Source organism: Octopus sinensis, linkage group LG1, assembly GCF_006345805.1.
Source record: "Octopus sinensis linkage group LG1, ASM634580v1, whole genome shotgun sequence".
Lineage (NCBI taxonomy): Eukaryota > Metazoa > Mollusca > Cephalopoda > Octopoda > Octopodidae > Octopus > Octopus sinensis.
In genome coordinates, this window is record NC_042997.1 from 33056600 (window position 1) to 33074269 (window position 17670).

At 35.7% G+C, this 17670-nt stretch overlaps 1 protein-coding gene across 4 annotated transcripts in view; it reads right to left on the reverse strand.

Moving 5' to 3' along the window:
- LOC115208880 (secernin-3) overlaps positions 1–17670 on the reverse strand; it is a 101778-nt gene that overhangs the window by 27850 nt on the left and 56258 nt on the right. For 2 of the 4 annotated variants that reach the window (XM_036499027.1, XM_036499042.1), the window contains exons 4-6: positions 17009–17239; positions 8079–8592; positions 7017–7059 (exon numbers count right to left, since the gene is read on the reverse strand). In XM_036499027.1, the coding sequence (XP_036354920.1) occupies positions 7032–7059; positions 8079–8592; positions 17009–17239 (773 nt within the window). In that variant the 3' untranslated portion in view covers positions 7017–7031. The remainder of the gene's footprint in view (positions 1–7016; positions 7060–8078; positions 8593–17008; positions 17240–17670) is intronic. The other 2 variants (XM_029777112.2, XM_036499060.1) reach the window with 1 other exon arrangement.

Here is a 17670-nt window from a genome sequence, read left to right on the forward strand (position 1 = left end):
TTTCATTAGGCAGACAGGAATGTAATTTAGCTGCTGTGAAGACTCTCTTTTTACTCTCTCTTTTACTCTTTTACTTGTTTCAGTCATTTGACTGCGGCCATGCTGGAGCATCGCCTTTAGTCGAGCAAATCAACCCCGGTACTTATTCTTTGTAAGCCCAGTACTTATTCTATCGGTCTCTTTTGCCGAACCGCTAAGTTGTGGGGGACGTAAACACACCAGCATCGGTTGTCAAGCAATGTTGGGGGACAAACACACCACACACACACACACATATATATGCATTTATACGCCGGGCTTCTTTCAGTTTCCGTCTACCAAATCCACTCACAAGGCATTGGTCAGCCCAGGGCTATAGCAGAAGACACTTGCCCAAGGTTCCACACAGTGGGACTGAACCCGGAACCATGTGATTGGTTAGCAAGCTACTTACCACACAGCCACTCCTGCGCCTGTTAGCATACTATTTAATTTAATATTAACATTATGGGTGATGGTATTATTTTTCATTTATTTATTATTATTTTTTTAATTTTTGCATTCTGAAGATTATAAACGACTTGCTTTATTGCATCAAGTTGCCTTCTTGAATCAAACCTGAAGGACCTTCTTATATCATAGACTTTATCAACAGTTCATCTCTTGCTCAGAACTGATGAAAAAACACAATGTTTATTAGAATACTCCATGTATAGAAACTTTGTTATTCATATGATATATATATATATATAATATACATACATATGTTATATATGTACATACATACATACATATATATATATATGTACATACATTATATATATATATATATATATATATAATATGTACATATATACACATATAAACATACATATATACATACACAAACATTTCAACAAATTGTTCATATGGCAGATATATTTCCCTCATCTTTTAAATATAAATGAGATGAGTTTTATATTGAAGGTTAAGTAAAGTACAAAAAAAAAAAAGAAAAGGAAAAGGAGAAACAACAACTTAAATGGTATTTGAGATAGTATTTTGGAATGGTTAATGAAATGAGAAATACGTTTAAGAATGAGAAAGCAGTTTTAGGCTCAAAACTAAGTAAGCAATTTGTGATTAGTAACAATATCCAATAATGTATCTTTTGGGTCATGAGGACATTACTGAAAATATTTGCCTTGATAGTTTTTTTTGTTTTTTTTCTCAAAAAAAGAAGTTGTGCCAATAAACAGAGCTATTGATCCCAGTATTTGATTTGTATTTATTTCATTAGTCCTGTGAGTATCTCTCCCTATATAAACGGCAGTTTGTCTCTGTGTGTTTCTGTGTGTCTGTTAGGTTGTACCCTCACCCTGACCACGGCTTTCAACCGATTCTGATGAAACTTAACACACACATAGCCCAATGTCATAATTCAAAACTAACGCAGAGAAAATTTTGAAAAGTTCCCCCAGTTCTGAAAAAAATCGATAAATTCGACATGGGGTCGAGAATCAGAAACACAAACCACAGACTGTCTAGGGGATGCAACTCGACCGTTTTAACTCTCAAAAAAAAATTTACCATAATTTTTTTTCCATTTTTTTGCTATTTTTTGGCTATAACTCTCTAAAAATGCTTTATAGTTATTTCCCTTACAAACCCGAGCAACGCGGGGCGATACTGCTAGTAAAAAATAAAGTTAACCTACAGGGGATTTGAACTCAAGAGCATAAAGTATGTAACTTAATCTCATTTTGTCAATGTTTTGCCAATGGATGATAGATTCAGTAGTGCAGCAGCTAAGATATTTTTGCAGCGTTTAATGACATATCTCTATGTAATGGAAAAGAATATGTCAAAAACAAAAGGCCTGTAATAGATACAGGCCATTAAAGCTCAGACTAGGCCTGATAGCAAAAAATCCATTGTCCAATGAAAAGAGACGGAATCCAAACAAAAGAGCATTGACCAAAGGCAATGCGTCAGTTTGAGCTAATGAACGTACAATAGAATTTTTTAAATGGACAGGCAGTTGTTAATGGCATCAAAGCATTTATGGAATAGTTATACAGAATTGTGTGTAAATATAAATTAAACAGAAGTGGAGAGTTTAAGTACCTGGAGTTCATTATACATTTTAACCTTTCCAGATCAATAAAATATGAACCAGTCAAGTGGGCCATTGCCCTTTAATTTGTGGTATTGTGCCCAGTAATGAATCATCAATATTATCATTATTTGTAAGGCAGTAAGCTGGCAGACTTGTGAGCATGCCAGACAAATGCTTAATGCTTAGCAGCATTTTGTCTGTCCTTACGTTCTGTGTTCAAATTTTATTGAGGTCAACTTTGGCTTTCATCCTTTTGGGGTTGATAAAATGAGTACCAGTTGAACACTGGGGTTGATGTAATCGATTTAATCCCTCTCCTGAAATTGCTGGCCTTGTGCCAAAATTTGAAATACTATTTTCATTTGTGAACTGGTGGTAGAATGGCTGGTTAAATACCTTGTGTATTTAGTTCTAAGTTCACAGTCAAAATTCAATGTCAAAATTCAATAAAATAAATTCAAGTCAAGTTTTGGGGTCAGTTTAATTGGCTGTTTGTTCCCAATGTGTGTGACATTGGGCATACGTTCGAAATGATCAACATAATTTTTATATTTTCTGTTTTTTATTTACTTTACAAAGATGAGCTTATGTTACTGCTTTCTTATTGATTTTTAGGTTTGATTTTTATGTTACATTTTGTTGATGTTGTTGTTACTGTGTTACTTGTTTGAAGATATAAAGATGAATTAGGAGGAATACACTTAACACACTTGTATCATGTCCTTTAAAGAAAATAGCTTGATAAGCTGACAGGTAAACTGCATCTATGGAAGTAAAGAAACAGCTTACAGCCAACATAAACGTGTGTGTGTGTGTGTGTGTGTGTGTGTGTGTGTGTGTGTGTGTGTGTGTGTGTGCGTGTGTGCATGTGTGTGTGTGTGGATGCATGTGTGTGCATGAGTATGTTTGTGTACAATATGTTTATGTATGAGTGACATTTCTGAAGCAAAGTATGAAGGAATTTCTCATGCATTCACTCACACAAACACATGTATATACACACATACATATACATACAAATGTAATGTAGAGCAAATCTCCAGTCAGAGTAGATTTAACTCAATGAAACTGTACTGGTGATTGCTGGGAAGGAGAGAAAAACTCGAAAGATGTAATTTACTGTCTCTATGACCTTTGAGATGTCTGTGAGTGAAATATAGCAATAATTGATAGACTAAAACAGATTCCAATTTTGGAGATGAGACACACTTGCCTGGGATAGATACCTATAGAAAGAAAATGGTTGAATTTAGTTAAAAACAAAACTAACTTGAGAGCAGACTATTTTGAGAGCAGACTTTCTCAGGCTAGAGTGATTTAAGACAATGTGTAACTTCATATCAGCCTTGACCAAGCAGTCCTATGGCAAACAAGTAGTCAGTTAAATGACTAGGTACACAGATGAATCTTCTCGGGTTTGGTGAATATAAGAATAAAGTGGAGGGGCTGGTAAGGCTGAAAGGTTGAAAGAGAGTGACTTTGGAAAATGCTTTGCTATGTGTGTAGAATGGAAGCCTAGCCTTTGGGATGCAGTTTTGATAATGCTGAATACATAAGGTCATCATAAGAGATCCTCAGTGATATGAGGTTTTGCACCTGTAGGGAGAATCTGAGGATGTAGTGAAAGATAATGTCCTTGGTATACATAGTGATTATTTCTTGGTGTTGTTGATTGAAACAAGGTTATCAGGTCCATAACGGTAAATGTTTTCAAGATATCTGTTTATTAAAGCAAGGTAAGTTTGGTGTGAAGTGACTAAGTAGCATTTGAATGATGACATCTGTATGAAGATGTTAAGGTGGGGGGGGGGAGCGAAGGTGGTCTCACTTGCATGGAAGTATATAGGATTATGATAACAGAAAGTAGATAATTAACATAGAGAAATAAGAATGTGAAGTGTACTAGAGTTGGTAAGGTGTGGGTTAGAGAGATTCCTGTAAATTCTTTTGCAATATAATGTAAGTAACCTGGTAGGAAACTTCCATTGCAAGAAATGAAAAACTGATGAATTCTATAGGTAAACTACTAAGTCAAAAGGTTCTTATGCTTTGCATAGTCAAGAATATGTCTTTTACTAAAGATCTCAGTAGTATGGGTTAACTGTTGATACGAAATCTTTTGTGTGGGACACAGGAAAGCAAGTTTCAAGAACAGAAGGATAAAATATCTCCCATTGCTAAGAGTTTTAGCTATTTATTGATCTCCAGCCATATCAAATGATTTACTATGGAATGTGAAGTCTCAATATTTATTCTTGACTGGGTAATAAACCAATGAAATAGGAGACTTTGATCAATAAAATGATTTGTTGTTCACATGTCTAGATTTATTATTGAGATGCTTGTTTTATTGTTGAAATATTTTTTTTTTTGGACCATTAACTTCAATAATATTTTTGCCTGCATTTGTATTTGCACTGTTTCAATTTTAATATTGTCCAATTATCTTCTCATCAATGCCAAAAGGATTTTGTCCTGGTACATACAAGAAATGTGACTCCCTAATCCTCACTGAAAGCAACTTGTCAAGCACATCAAATGCTTGGAATTAAAACTGGTTAAGTGGGTAGATTGGGGTCCATTAGTATGGCAAAACAGTTTCTCTAGTGTTGGGCATAAAATGAATAAATCATATCCACTCTGCTAGTTGTTAAGGAAAGACATCTAGAAATATAAATTGAATTAAACGTGCACTACATCAAATACAGTTATTTCTCTCTCTCTCTCTCTCCTCTCTCTCTCTCTCTCTCTCTCTCTCTCTCTCTCTCTCTCTCTCTCTCGCTCTCTCTCTCTCTCTCTCCTCTTCTCCTCTCTCTATACATAAGGAAATGAGATGGCAAAAGAATAAATGAGTATCTTATTGACTTTGTTATCTAACAGCTGTTTCTGCTGCAAGATGCAGTGAACTCATAGACAAGTGCCTGGGTAACATCGTATAGCTTCATTGGAGTCTATATATATATATATATATCGGAATGGTCATTTTGCCAGTTTAGCCAATAAAAACACATGCACTATATATTTGGTGTTACTTTGCTTCAGTGTTATTTATTTTTTACATTAAACTTAATTTTATTTCGGCCAGAGTTCTTTTGTCACACTCCTGTGACCGCATCAGTGGTCCTTTGCTTTCTTCTTTCTTATTTGTGTGTCTCTCCTTACTAACCGTCAGCCATTTTGTATTTCTATAGTCTGTGTCTTCATTTGCGCATACGTATATCTCTATATATTCTCTGAAGCAGCTGAACCATTCCTGAGAAAAGACATATTCCATTGTCGTTTTAGTATTTGCTTCTTCCGAAGGCCACAACAATTTTCATTTTTTGTACATTTGTGCATTTGTTCAGATAACAATGAGAAAAATAAATGCACAAAAGTGAGACACCCAGCCATACATTTACCACTACACCCAGCCAATACTATCACCCCAGAATATCAAATCAGGTTTTTCCTGTAGATGACAGAGTGGGAGAGAGGACAAATGCCATAATGCAAGACATTCTAGAGAGATTGAGAGTAGAGGAACTGGTGAAAGGAAATTGATATGAGTCTAAATCATAAAAAAGGAATTGTATGATGTGACACAAGTAGTGTTGCAATAGAAGTCATTCTGGAAATAGAAGTTAAGGTGGGGCTTGAAACATGTCTTATGGATGGAAGCACTCTGTCGGTTACGACGGCGAGGGTTCCTGTTGATCCGATCAACGGAACAGCCTGCTCGTGAAATTAACGTGTAAGTGGCTGAGCACTCTACAGACACGTGTACCCTTAACGTAGTTCTCGGGGATATTCAGCGTGACACAGAGAGTGACAAGGCCGGCCCTTTGAAATACAGGTACAACAGATACAGGAAGTAAGAGTGAGAGAAAGTTGTGGTGAAAGAGTACAGCAGGGATCACCACCATCCCCTGCCAGAGCCTCATGGAGCTTTTAGGTGTTTTCGCTCAATAAACACTCACAACGCCCGGTCTGGGAATCGAAACTGCGATCCTACGACCGCGAGTCCGCTGCCCTAATCACTGGGCCATTGCGCCTCCACAACATGTCTTAAGAAGAAGGGTGATTGTGGTTACATCAATGTTGTAGAGCTAGATGAGATGTCATGCTGAAAGGCATAAATCTAGCATGGGGATGGGACTGCACACCATTGAGATTCAAACTGATTGAACCATGGTATGTGGATGGGTAGGATCAGGGATCACCAGTGAGAAGAGAATATGACTGGCAGGGGCCTCTCAATTAACTCTCCCTTCCTCACCTGGCATCAGTTCCCCGTTTGCTTCCAGGTAGACCCCTAAGCTATTCCCTTCTGGTTGGCTGATATCTTTGAAACCAAACAGCTACAAGAAGCTACTCAATTAGCAGGAATAGTCATCATTGGACATAAAAGGTTAAGGAAAGGTTGTATATGAGAAGGTTGTATATTAATGAATAAAAATTGTTGTACATATACGTACATGTGTAAGTCAACGTGTGTATGTATGTGTATGTGTGTGTGTGTGTGTGTGTGTGTGTGTGTGTGGTGTGTGTGTGTGTGTGTATGTAAGGTACAAATAGTTGTATTAATGATAGCATTAGTTCTGTAATTAAAACAAATTTTCTAAGCATAATTAAATAAAAATTTGTAAGTATAAATAATAAAAATAGATAAATAAATAAATAAATAAATAAATAAATAAAAGCTGTTTGAACATAAATAACAATAATAATAATAAGAAGAATAATAGCAAGAACAATAACAATAATAGTAATGAGAAATATATTTATATTCAGTTAAATGTAAAATATATTTCTGCGCATTTCCATTAGTAATGTATGTGAAAAAAATGTTAAAAAGAACTTTCCAGAATAACTAGCTGAAATTTGTTAAAAGATTATTATAAATAAATGGATAAAATATGGTATTAATTGAATGATGATGGAAACATGATTGTTTTACCTTCAGTTTCTTGTCTCAATCAAAAAAAACAGGATTCCCTGTTCTGTAAAATGGAAGTATTGTATTTACATAACCAGGATTCTCATTTTGCATGAGTAAATTTGTAGGAGTAAATTAAGAAAATTAATATTCAGGAAAATAAAACTTAAAAACCTTGGTACATAATACATTAGCATTGAATCTTCTTAGAAAGGGAGATGAATTTATATTAGGATTTCACTAAGTAATTGAAAAAAAAAAAGTTAATGTATACATGTATATATATAGACATACATACACAATTATTTATACAATCATAGGCATAAACTTATATGCCTTTATATACAAATATACATACACAATGCACTAGATGCACAGATGCACAGATATATATATCTTACATATCGCAACCACACATATTCACATACTAATTCTTAATGAGCAGAACAAGTATGAAATTTCAAATATCTATTCATGAAATATACTACAACCAAGTATAGACTGTCGTGTTCATAAGACCAAAACCTATGCACATATACAGATTCACATCAGCATATATACAGACACGGAAAGTCTACATATACATTAATATTTCAAATACATGACAGTAATACAAAAACATCCATTTAAAACTTACTAAACTTACTAATTCATGAACAAACAACTTCATTTTGTTTTCTACTTTGACATATATACTAATGACCCCACTTCAGTTACTAGTACATTTCTATCAAAAGTTCTCCAAGAATCTGTTATTCCTGGAAATATATTTACTCTGTTTTTATAAATTAACATGATAAGAACTGGTGAAGAGCTAAAATACTCCTCTGCACATTTTTTTAATTAGCAATCTCTCATTTGTTATCTATTTTCATCCAGGCAGACTGTAACATTTGAGAATTAAATATCCTGAACATGGACACAATACACTGACAATAACTAAATCTGAACCATGCCTCATTCATCTGTTGTCCAGATTCTCTCACACAAGTGACAGACAAAATAATTTTTCCTTCAAAGCAACAAATATACAAACAGAAAAAGGGGTAATAGAAGAATGACTAAGTACTATAAATGTCTTACCTTTTGCTATAAAGTACCATTTCTTTGTGGACAGCCATTCTGAAAAGTGTCTTTTTGGTACCTTTATTTAATTGAAGCTTCTCCGGGTCATTGATAAAATCTTCTGTTTCTCGAATAATGCCGGCTTGCAGTGTGTTCATCTCCTTAAGCCACTTATCTGATTCCCGACCTTTCGTGCCACAACTTAGATACACACGTTCATGTTCCTCAAACAAAGGTGTGCTGCGATCAACTCTCCGACGAAACCTTGGGATACATTTAGCTGGATCTTCAGAACCAAAATTTGGGGATTTTGTGCTTGCACCAATATTAGCCCCATCGGTGAAAACAAAGGGTTTAAATATAGAGAAAACAGGATCAGGTGTTCCAGTTAGCCAATGGCAAGAAGCTAATGGTGAGCCAGGTGGACGGATAAAGGAAACGTGTGAGCTCATTGTACGAAATACTCCTTTCATATTAATCCCACTCGGTTCGTCTTTTAGAATGCTGATCATATCAGCAACACAGAATCGTTCTGAAAAGGGAATAATAAAGGAAAAGTATATTTATTTCTAGATCTTATTTAATTTTTTAATCTGATGATGATGATGATGAAGATGATGATTTTGATGATGATGATGATGATGATGATGATGATTTTGATGATGATGATGATGATGATGATGATGATGATGACGATGATTTTGATGATCACAAGAAACAGACAGCACACAATCACACACATGCACACACAAACACACACACACTCACACACAAGCACACACACTCATGCATACACAAACTCGTGCACATTCACACATTTATTTGTTGGTTCATTTTACACAGTGGTTCTCAACTGGGGTCCATACGGACCCTGGGGAATCCATCTGAGATGTTGTTGTTGTTAAAGTTTATGTTCAATGAATTGGCTATGCTTCTGTATTACACAAAATATTTTAACGATTTATTTTATACAACTCCTAATAATATTTAATTATAAAAATACTGTAGAATTTTTCAAACATTGAATAGTTATGAGGATCCACTCAAGTAAAATTGGAACCAGAGGGGTCCATAGGCAAAAAATGGTTGAGAACCACTATTGTTAAATTTTAACATGATATAATGTTGATCTGACTTGACTGACAAGTTAATTTACAATGTTTATTTGTAAGTTCTGATTTATTTTTGACTGTTTTTTTTAATATATATATATAATATTAGGTTAGTTTTTCTCAGCTGACAGGCATTTGCGTCTAATGAACTTATCATTAGTACAATATTCCATCCCAATGCAGCGGACCTCTTCTATTTTTCCATAGTGGCATGTATTAGACAGGAAGTTAATTGAGGCATGATTTTACAGCCTGATGCTCTCCCTGTCACCAACACTTACTTGCTGTTCAAATAAGGGATGAGACTTTATAATGATCCAAATACCCTCAAAAGTATTGAACAACTGGTCATAATGTTAACAAAGAATGTTGACACCATCACCTTTTTTGCATTACAAGTGACAAACATAGAATACCAATTCTCATGTGCATTTTGTCAGCTGAGTGTATTGGAGCAATATCAAATTAAATGGTTTGCTCAAGAACACAACATCTGGCACAGTCCAGGAATTGAAACCACAATCTTGCAGTCAGAGGGTAACCCCAAAGTCACATGCCTCCACACACACATACACGTATGTATGTATGTGTGCATGAATGCATATGTATATAAGTATGTGTGTGTATATATATATATATATATATATATATATATATATTATATATATATATATATTATATATATATATATATATATATATATATATATATATATATATATATATATATATATATACATGTGTGTGTGTGGAGGCGCAATGGCCCAGTGGTTAGGGCAGTGGACACACGATCATAGGATTATGGTTTCGATTCCCAGACCGGGCGTTGTGAGTGTTTATTGAGTGAAAACACCTAAAGCTCCACAAGGCCCCAGCAGCAGGTGGTGGTGAACTCTGCTGTATTCTTTCCAAACAATTTTCTCTCACTCTTCTTCCTGTTTCTCTTGTACCTGTATTTCAAAGGGCCAGCCTTGTCACACTCTGTGTTACACTGAATCTCCCCGAGAACTACGTTAAGAGTGCACATGTCTGTGGAGTGCTCAGCCACTTGCACATTAATTTCACGAGCAGGCTGTTCCATTGATCGGATCAACAGGAACTCTTATCGTCATAACTGACAGAGTGCCACGTATATATATATATATATATACACATACGCACACATACACACACACATACACATGCCTACATACACACATGCATATATGTGCTTATGCAGGAAAACATGCACGTGCATACACAAACACACACACAGTGAGAGAAAGAGAGATAATTGGTATTTCCTTCTTTTCAGCATTTCTGTATGAAAATTTCTATTAATTTTCTTGGAAAACAATTATTGCTCTAAATTACTCATTGCTTATTAAATATAATTTTCATATTTTGTTTCATGAAAATATAATTTTCACAAGGATATCATAAATATCAAAATACTATTGCAATATTCATATTAAGAAGAAAGGGAAAAATATTTTTCCAGGATGAATTATTTTACATTTTCAATCATTAGATTATTGTTGAGTGTTGGGCCTCATGGAGGCAAAGTGGCTGAGTTCCTTTTATAGAACTGTGCACTTTGGCTGTTGTGTGCATGCTCACATGTCCTAGATAGGAAGCTTCATGCTAGGGAGAGAGAGCACTGTCGTTCAAACAGTGCTGGTGCAAGGTAGTGTTTCTTTTTGAAACTCGTGTGTTGTGTTGTGCTTAAAAATGTGCTTATATTCTTGAATGATAAAATGTAGAATTAGATTATTATCTTGCTTCCAGCTTCAGTGTTGCTGCCAGGATTTGAAAAATAGGGTAGATTTTCCCCCCTTAGTTTGTGATTTAGGGGGCATTTTTGAAAAAACAAGGTGGTTGGGGGTTGCAGAGGTGTTCAGTGAACAAATAAAACACACTACCTGGCAGTGGCTAAAATGTCAACCAACAAAATTTATGTTCTCAACTGGTACATATTTTATCGACCCCAAAAAGATGAAAGGCACAACTGACTTCAGCAGAATTTGAACCCAGAACATGAAGATGGACAAAATGCCCCTAAGCGCAGGAGTGGCTGTGTGGTAAGTAGCTTGCTTACCAGCCACATGGTTCTGGGTTCAGTCCCACTGCATGACATCTTAGGCAAGTGTCTTCTGCTATAGCCTGGGTTGACCAATGCCTTGTGAGTGAATTTGGTAGACGGAAACTGAAAGAAGCCCATCGTATATATGTATATATATATATATATGTGTGTGTGTGTATGTGTTTGTGTGTCTGTGTTTGTCCCCCCAACATTGCTTGACAACCGATGCTGGTGTGTTTATGTCTCTGTAACTTAGCGGTTTGGCAAAAGAAACCGATAGAATAAGTACTGGGCTTACAAAGAATAAGTCCCGGGGTCGATTTGCTCATCTAAAGGCGGTGCTCCAGCATGGCCACAGTCAAATGACTGAAACAAGTATAAGAGTATAAGCATTTTTCCCTGCATGCTAACAATTCTGCCACCTCAAGGCCTTTATATACACCTACTTATTAATTCTACATCAATATATATAATTCTAGTTTTGTACGAAAATAAATCTGAGAAAATACCCAGATGAAAACAAGTGCAGGATTGCTAATTTTGACCTATTTGTGTCTCATTCTGCTTCAGTGCTATATGAGCAATATTAGATTTTTTTTCCCAATTAGATATTTTATATATTCATCAACATCCATCAATATCAGTTTGTTTGAGACGGTAGTCATCTTTCTGACTACAACATTGTCTAGATAAAGTCTAAAAATATAATTGTATACAGAATTAATTCTTGTAATCAATGGTTTTGTTCCATATATTTTCTTCACATATTCTCTTTACTCTTTTACTTATTGGGACTTATTCTTTGTAAGCCCAGTACTTATTCTATCTTTTGCCGAACCGCTAAGTGACGGGGACATAAACACACCAGCATCTGTTGTCAAGCAATGCTAGAGGGACAAGCACAGACACACAAACATATACATACACATACATACATATACATATATACGACAGGCTTCTTTCAGTTTCCGTCTACCAAATCCACTCACAAGGCATTGGTCGGCCCGAGGTTATAGCAGAAGACACTTGCCCAAGATGCCACACAGTGGGACTGAACCCAGAACCATGTGGTTGGTAGGCAAGCTACTTACCACACAGCCACTCCTGCGCCTTCTATATGTATAGAAAATTTATTATATAGGTAGTTCCTATAATATATGTATATCCACAGAAAGATATGTGTATATCTCTCTACTGGTTAACCAATTCATTTCTCAACATCAGGGTTCTGTCAATATTATTGAAATATTTCATCATTTCTATATATAACTTATGATATTCCTCTTGAAAAGCAGTCTGAATGTATTTTTCACTGTCATTCTATGAAAGTATTTCTCGGTGATATCTTTATATATAAAAGTGAAGTTGTGTGTCTGTCTCCTACGATTTAGATTCCTAAATACTCCCACATTTTGCGGTGCAGTTTAACCAAAACCGGGTATCTTATAGTCGTGATTCATATCGAGCCCTTCTGGGTATTAGCGCGCGTCTATGATGAGTCTACGATTTTAAAAATAATTTACCATCATTTTTTTCCATTTTAATGCATTTTTTTCGCTATTATATAAGGGAAGTAACTCTCTAAAAATTTCTATGATGAGTCAACGATTTAAAAAAAAATTTACCATAATTTTTTTTCCATTTTTAATGCATTTTTTTTGCTATTTTTTGGCTATAACTCTCTAAAAATGCTTATATAGTTATTTCCCTTACAAACCCGAGCAACGCCGGGCGATACTGCTAGTACAATATAAAGTGACTGCTTCATTTTCTTAGTCCATTTCTGGTCAATTTTATAGTTCAACCACCTACTACATATTGTGTGACTAAACAAGTCATTGTTAGTGATTCAAGTGCAGCTGACAAGCTGAATAGTCACCAAAACATCTAGATTTGCTGCAAGGTAACTTGCAATAGGTATTTCATATTTTCTTTACGTCATCTATTTTGAAATCCGTTCTTCCTATTTGTTTAATTCTTATAGACATCAAGTCATAGAATCAATGTCCTGTTAAGATTTATTGTGTATTCTCAGTGATTAAATAACTCTCTTAGATGAGCTAAAACTGTACTACCATGGTTCATGTACATATCTACTACTACTACTGCTGCTGCTCTACATTTTGTATCGAACACTCTGTGTTTTTATAGATAATATATCGATCAATGTATTAAGAAATACCTATATTAAAATCACATCCATAACAGAGCTCTACTTATTTGCAGAACAAACTATAGATAAATTGATGGAGATGTGTATAATAGTTTATATTAATTGATTGATTTTGATCTTTTGATTTTTCCAGTTTCAGCTAATGAGCTGTGGCCATGCTGGGGCACCACCATTTGTGGTGAAAGAGTACAGCAGGGATCACCACCCCCTGCCGGAGCCTCGTGGAGCTTTTAGGTGTTTTCGCTCAATAGACACTCACAACGCCCGGTCTGGGAATCGAAACCGCGATCCTGCGACCGCGAGTCCGCTGCCCTAACCACTAGGCCATTGCACCTCCACAATTGTATATGTCATCTATTGTATATTTGATTGTATATTTATTGTAAGAAACTCCTTCCAAACAAGATTTCTGAATAAGATTATGGAAAAAAATAAAGAAAAAATGAAACAGCAGTACATTTCAGACCATTCAGTAAGATGGAACTTCCCTCAAATATAAGTATACCTGTTACATAATCAAGTTCTTATTTTATCTTTGCTGATGATTGTACAACACTCCGTGAAACCCATGAGGACAAGGTATAACATCAATCATCATCATTGTTATTTAATGTCCATTTTCCATGCTGGCATGGGTTGGACAGTTTAACAGGAGCTTATAAGGCCTAGGGTTGCACCAGGCTCCATTGTCTCTTTTGACATGGTTTCTATGGCTGGATACCCTTCCTAATGCCAGCCACTTTACAGAGCGTTTCCAACAAAACTAATATTTGTACTTATGCTTGTGCCAGGTAATGAGAGATTAAAGTAGAATAAGGGGAACATGAACAAATATCTTGTTGAAGAGGAGATACATAGATACCCAAACTAGAAAAAGGGAAATGGTGGTAATGAGGTGTCAGGTGTACCCTCAGATTACAGGAAGGTATATATAAGTGAAGCAGAGCAATAAATTAGATGGGATGAGTGGATATTTAAATTCACAAGGTGGCTGTGTGGTAAGTAGCTTGCTTACCAACCACATGGTTCCGGGTTCAGTCCCACTGTGTGGCATCTTGGGCAAGTGTCTTCTACTATAGCCTCAGGCCGACCAAAGCCTTGTGAGTGGATTTGGTAGACGGAAACTGAAAGAAGCCCGTCGTATATATGTATATATATATATATGTGTGTGTGTGTGCATGTATGTTTGTGTTTGTCCCCTAGCATTGCTTGACAACCGATGCTGGTGTGTTTATGTCCCCGTCATTTAGCGGCTCGGCAAAAGAGACCGATAGAATAAGTACTGGGCTTACAAAGAATAAGTCCCGGGGTCGATTTGCTCGACTAAAGGCGGTGCTCCAGCATGGCCACAGTCAAATGACTGAAACAAGTAAAAGAGTAAAGAGTAAAAGGGAGAGAGAGCATTAGATTGGATAGGATGAGTGGATATTTAAGTTCACAAGAGTGTGAAAGAAGAGTGGTAGATGGATAGAGATGGGGATAGATGTGATTTCAGTGAATGGTGGACACATGATGAGGCATGGTCAATGGTGAATATCAGTTTTAGAGTTAGTTTAATCATCAACCATTTGCTCATATGCAAGCTTATAATGAAAAGATATACAAATTTTAAAAGAGGCTTTTGTTCTTTTCACTATCTTGTACACTTATATTTTTCCAGATATGGTGATCATTTGTTGAAATATGTTTTAAGGTGTTATGTTCTATATGCAGTAATCCAAATTCAATCCTATTTTGATCCAGATGGGTTGGTACAAATCCTACCATTCCAGTAATAATAAGTATAAAGCTGTAAGTATTTATAGGTTAGTGGATTTGCTGACTCTTCTGCAATGATCCATAAAAGTCTTCACAATTGTATCCTTCTGACCAAATTGATGTGAAGTGAGCAGTTGATTTCCTCAACAGATCGTGTTATTTTTTTGTGAACCTAGACATCAATTTCAGGTCTGTCCATATGTATGCATGTACACACACTTGTATGTATGTATGTACACACACTTGTATGTATGTATGTATGTATGTGTATGTATGTATGTATGTCAGTCATTGTTCAGTTTTATTTCAAGATTTCTTGCCAATAAAGAAAGAGCTGGTTTCTAACCTTGATTCAAGGCTCCTTCATTGGAATTTCAATATCAAATGTATGTATGTATGTATGTTGTATGTATGTATGTATGTATTTATGTATGTATGTATGTATGTATGTATGTATGTATGTATGTATGTATGTATGTATGTATGTGTGTATGTATGTATGTATGTATATGTGCAGATTTGTATGTTTTACTTTATGTATGTATTCTCATGCATATCTGGACATGCTCATATATTTAAGTGATAAACTTCTGGAAAGTTTTACAGATTTTTACAGTTCCAGTGATGGATTGGATCTGTAGTCTTTGAATTAACTTTCTTCTTTCTGGTTTTGAGAAACTTAATTTCTCAAGATTGGTGTTCAAGCAGTGTGTAACATATCCCAGAGCCCCAATAATTACAGGTAAAAACTTGGTACGTATGCATACATACATGTATGCATTCGTGCATCTATACATACATTATGTATGTATGTATATGTGCATATTTATGTGTGTATGTATGCATGTACATACATACATACATACATATATATATATACTCAAAATAAGCAACAAGAATGACTCCGGTAATTTGGTACGATCGTTTCGTACTACATCATTTTATTAAATGTTGTATTACAACAAATTACCAAAGTCATTCTTGTTGCTTATTTTGATTATAATCACCCCAAGGATTTTTATGGATAACACCATACAGAATTCTGGTGCATCTAAATCAAGTACCATATTCATTTGAATCTAAATTTTTACTGAACTTATATATATATATATATATATATATATATATATGTTTTACAGGTTTATCTTTGTGATTTCTCACCAATAGAAAAAAGAATTGACTTTTGATATGCACATGCATGCACACACACACACAACACACACACACACACACACACACAGTGTTTTTCAGTTTTCGTCAATCAAATCCATTCACAAGGCCTAGGGTTAGTTCGCCTAGGGCTAAAGTAGAAGGCACTTGCTCAAGATGCCACACAGTAAGACTGATCCAGGAACCGTGTGACCGGGAAGCAAACATCCAAACCACATAGCCATGTTTGTGTTTAAATATATATCTTTATATATAAAAGTGAAGTTGTGTCTGTCTCCTACGATTTAGATTCCTAACTACTCCCACATTTTTGCGGTGCAGTTTAACCAAAAGTGGGTATCTTATAGTCGTGATTCATATCGAGCCCTTCTGGGTATTAGCGCGCGTCTACGATGAGTCTACGATTTTAAAAATAATTTACCATCATTTTTTTCCATTTTAATGCATTTTTTTCGCTAAGGGAAGTAACTCTCTAAAAATGTCTACGATGAGTCAACGATTATCAAAAAAATTTACCATAATTTTTTTTCCATTTTTAATGCATTTTTTTGCTATTTTTTGGCTATAACTCTCTAAAAATGCTTATATAGTTATTTCCCTTACAAACCCGAGCAACGCCGGGCGATACTGCTAGTTATGTATATAATTAAAATCAAAGAAACATTATTACTTACTATCTTTAGAAAACTCTTCCAACATTTCACGTCCACTAGCATATCTGCTGTGTGTGAATTTGTCCATTTTCTCCACTTCCGAATAAGTCTGGCAAAAGCTTTTAGCAAAGTGGAACTCTCCTTCAGCCGGATCCCACCAGCCGTATTTCTCAGCATGTTCTTTGGTCCCTTCGGCCAGCTCATCATAGTCGGTTCCAATGGTCAGAATGTTGGATAGGTTTCTCAAGCCAGCTGAAATATTGAAACAGCATTTGTCAATGTATGAATTCATGTTTGTATATATGCATATTTATTTGTGTGTGTGTGTGTGTGTGTGTGTTAGTGTGTGTGAGTGAATGTAATTATATATCATCATCATCATCATCATCATCATCATCATCGTTTAACGTCCGTTCTCCAAGCTAGCATGGGTTGGACGATTCGACCGGGGATCTGGGAAGCCAGAATGTTGCACCAGGCTCCGGTCTTATCTGGCAAAGTTTCTATGGCTGGATGCCCTTCCTAACGCCAACCACTCCATGAGTGTAGTGGGTGTTTTTTACGTGCCACCTGCACTGGTGCCAGGCGAGGCTGACATCGGCCACGGTCGGATTGGTGTATTTTATGGAAGCCAGTCAAGGCGGCACTGGCTTCGGCTACGATTCGGATGGTGCTTTTTACGT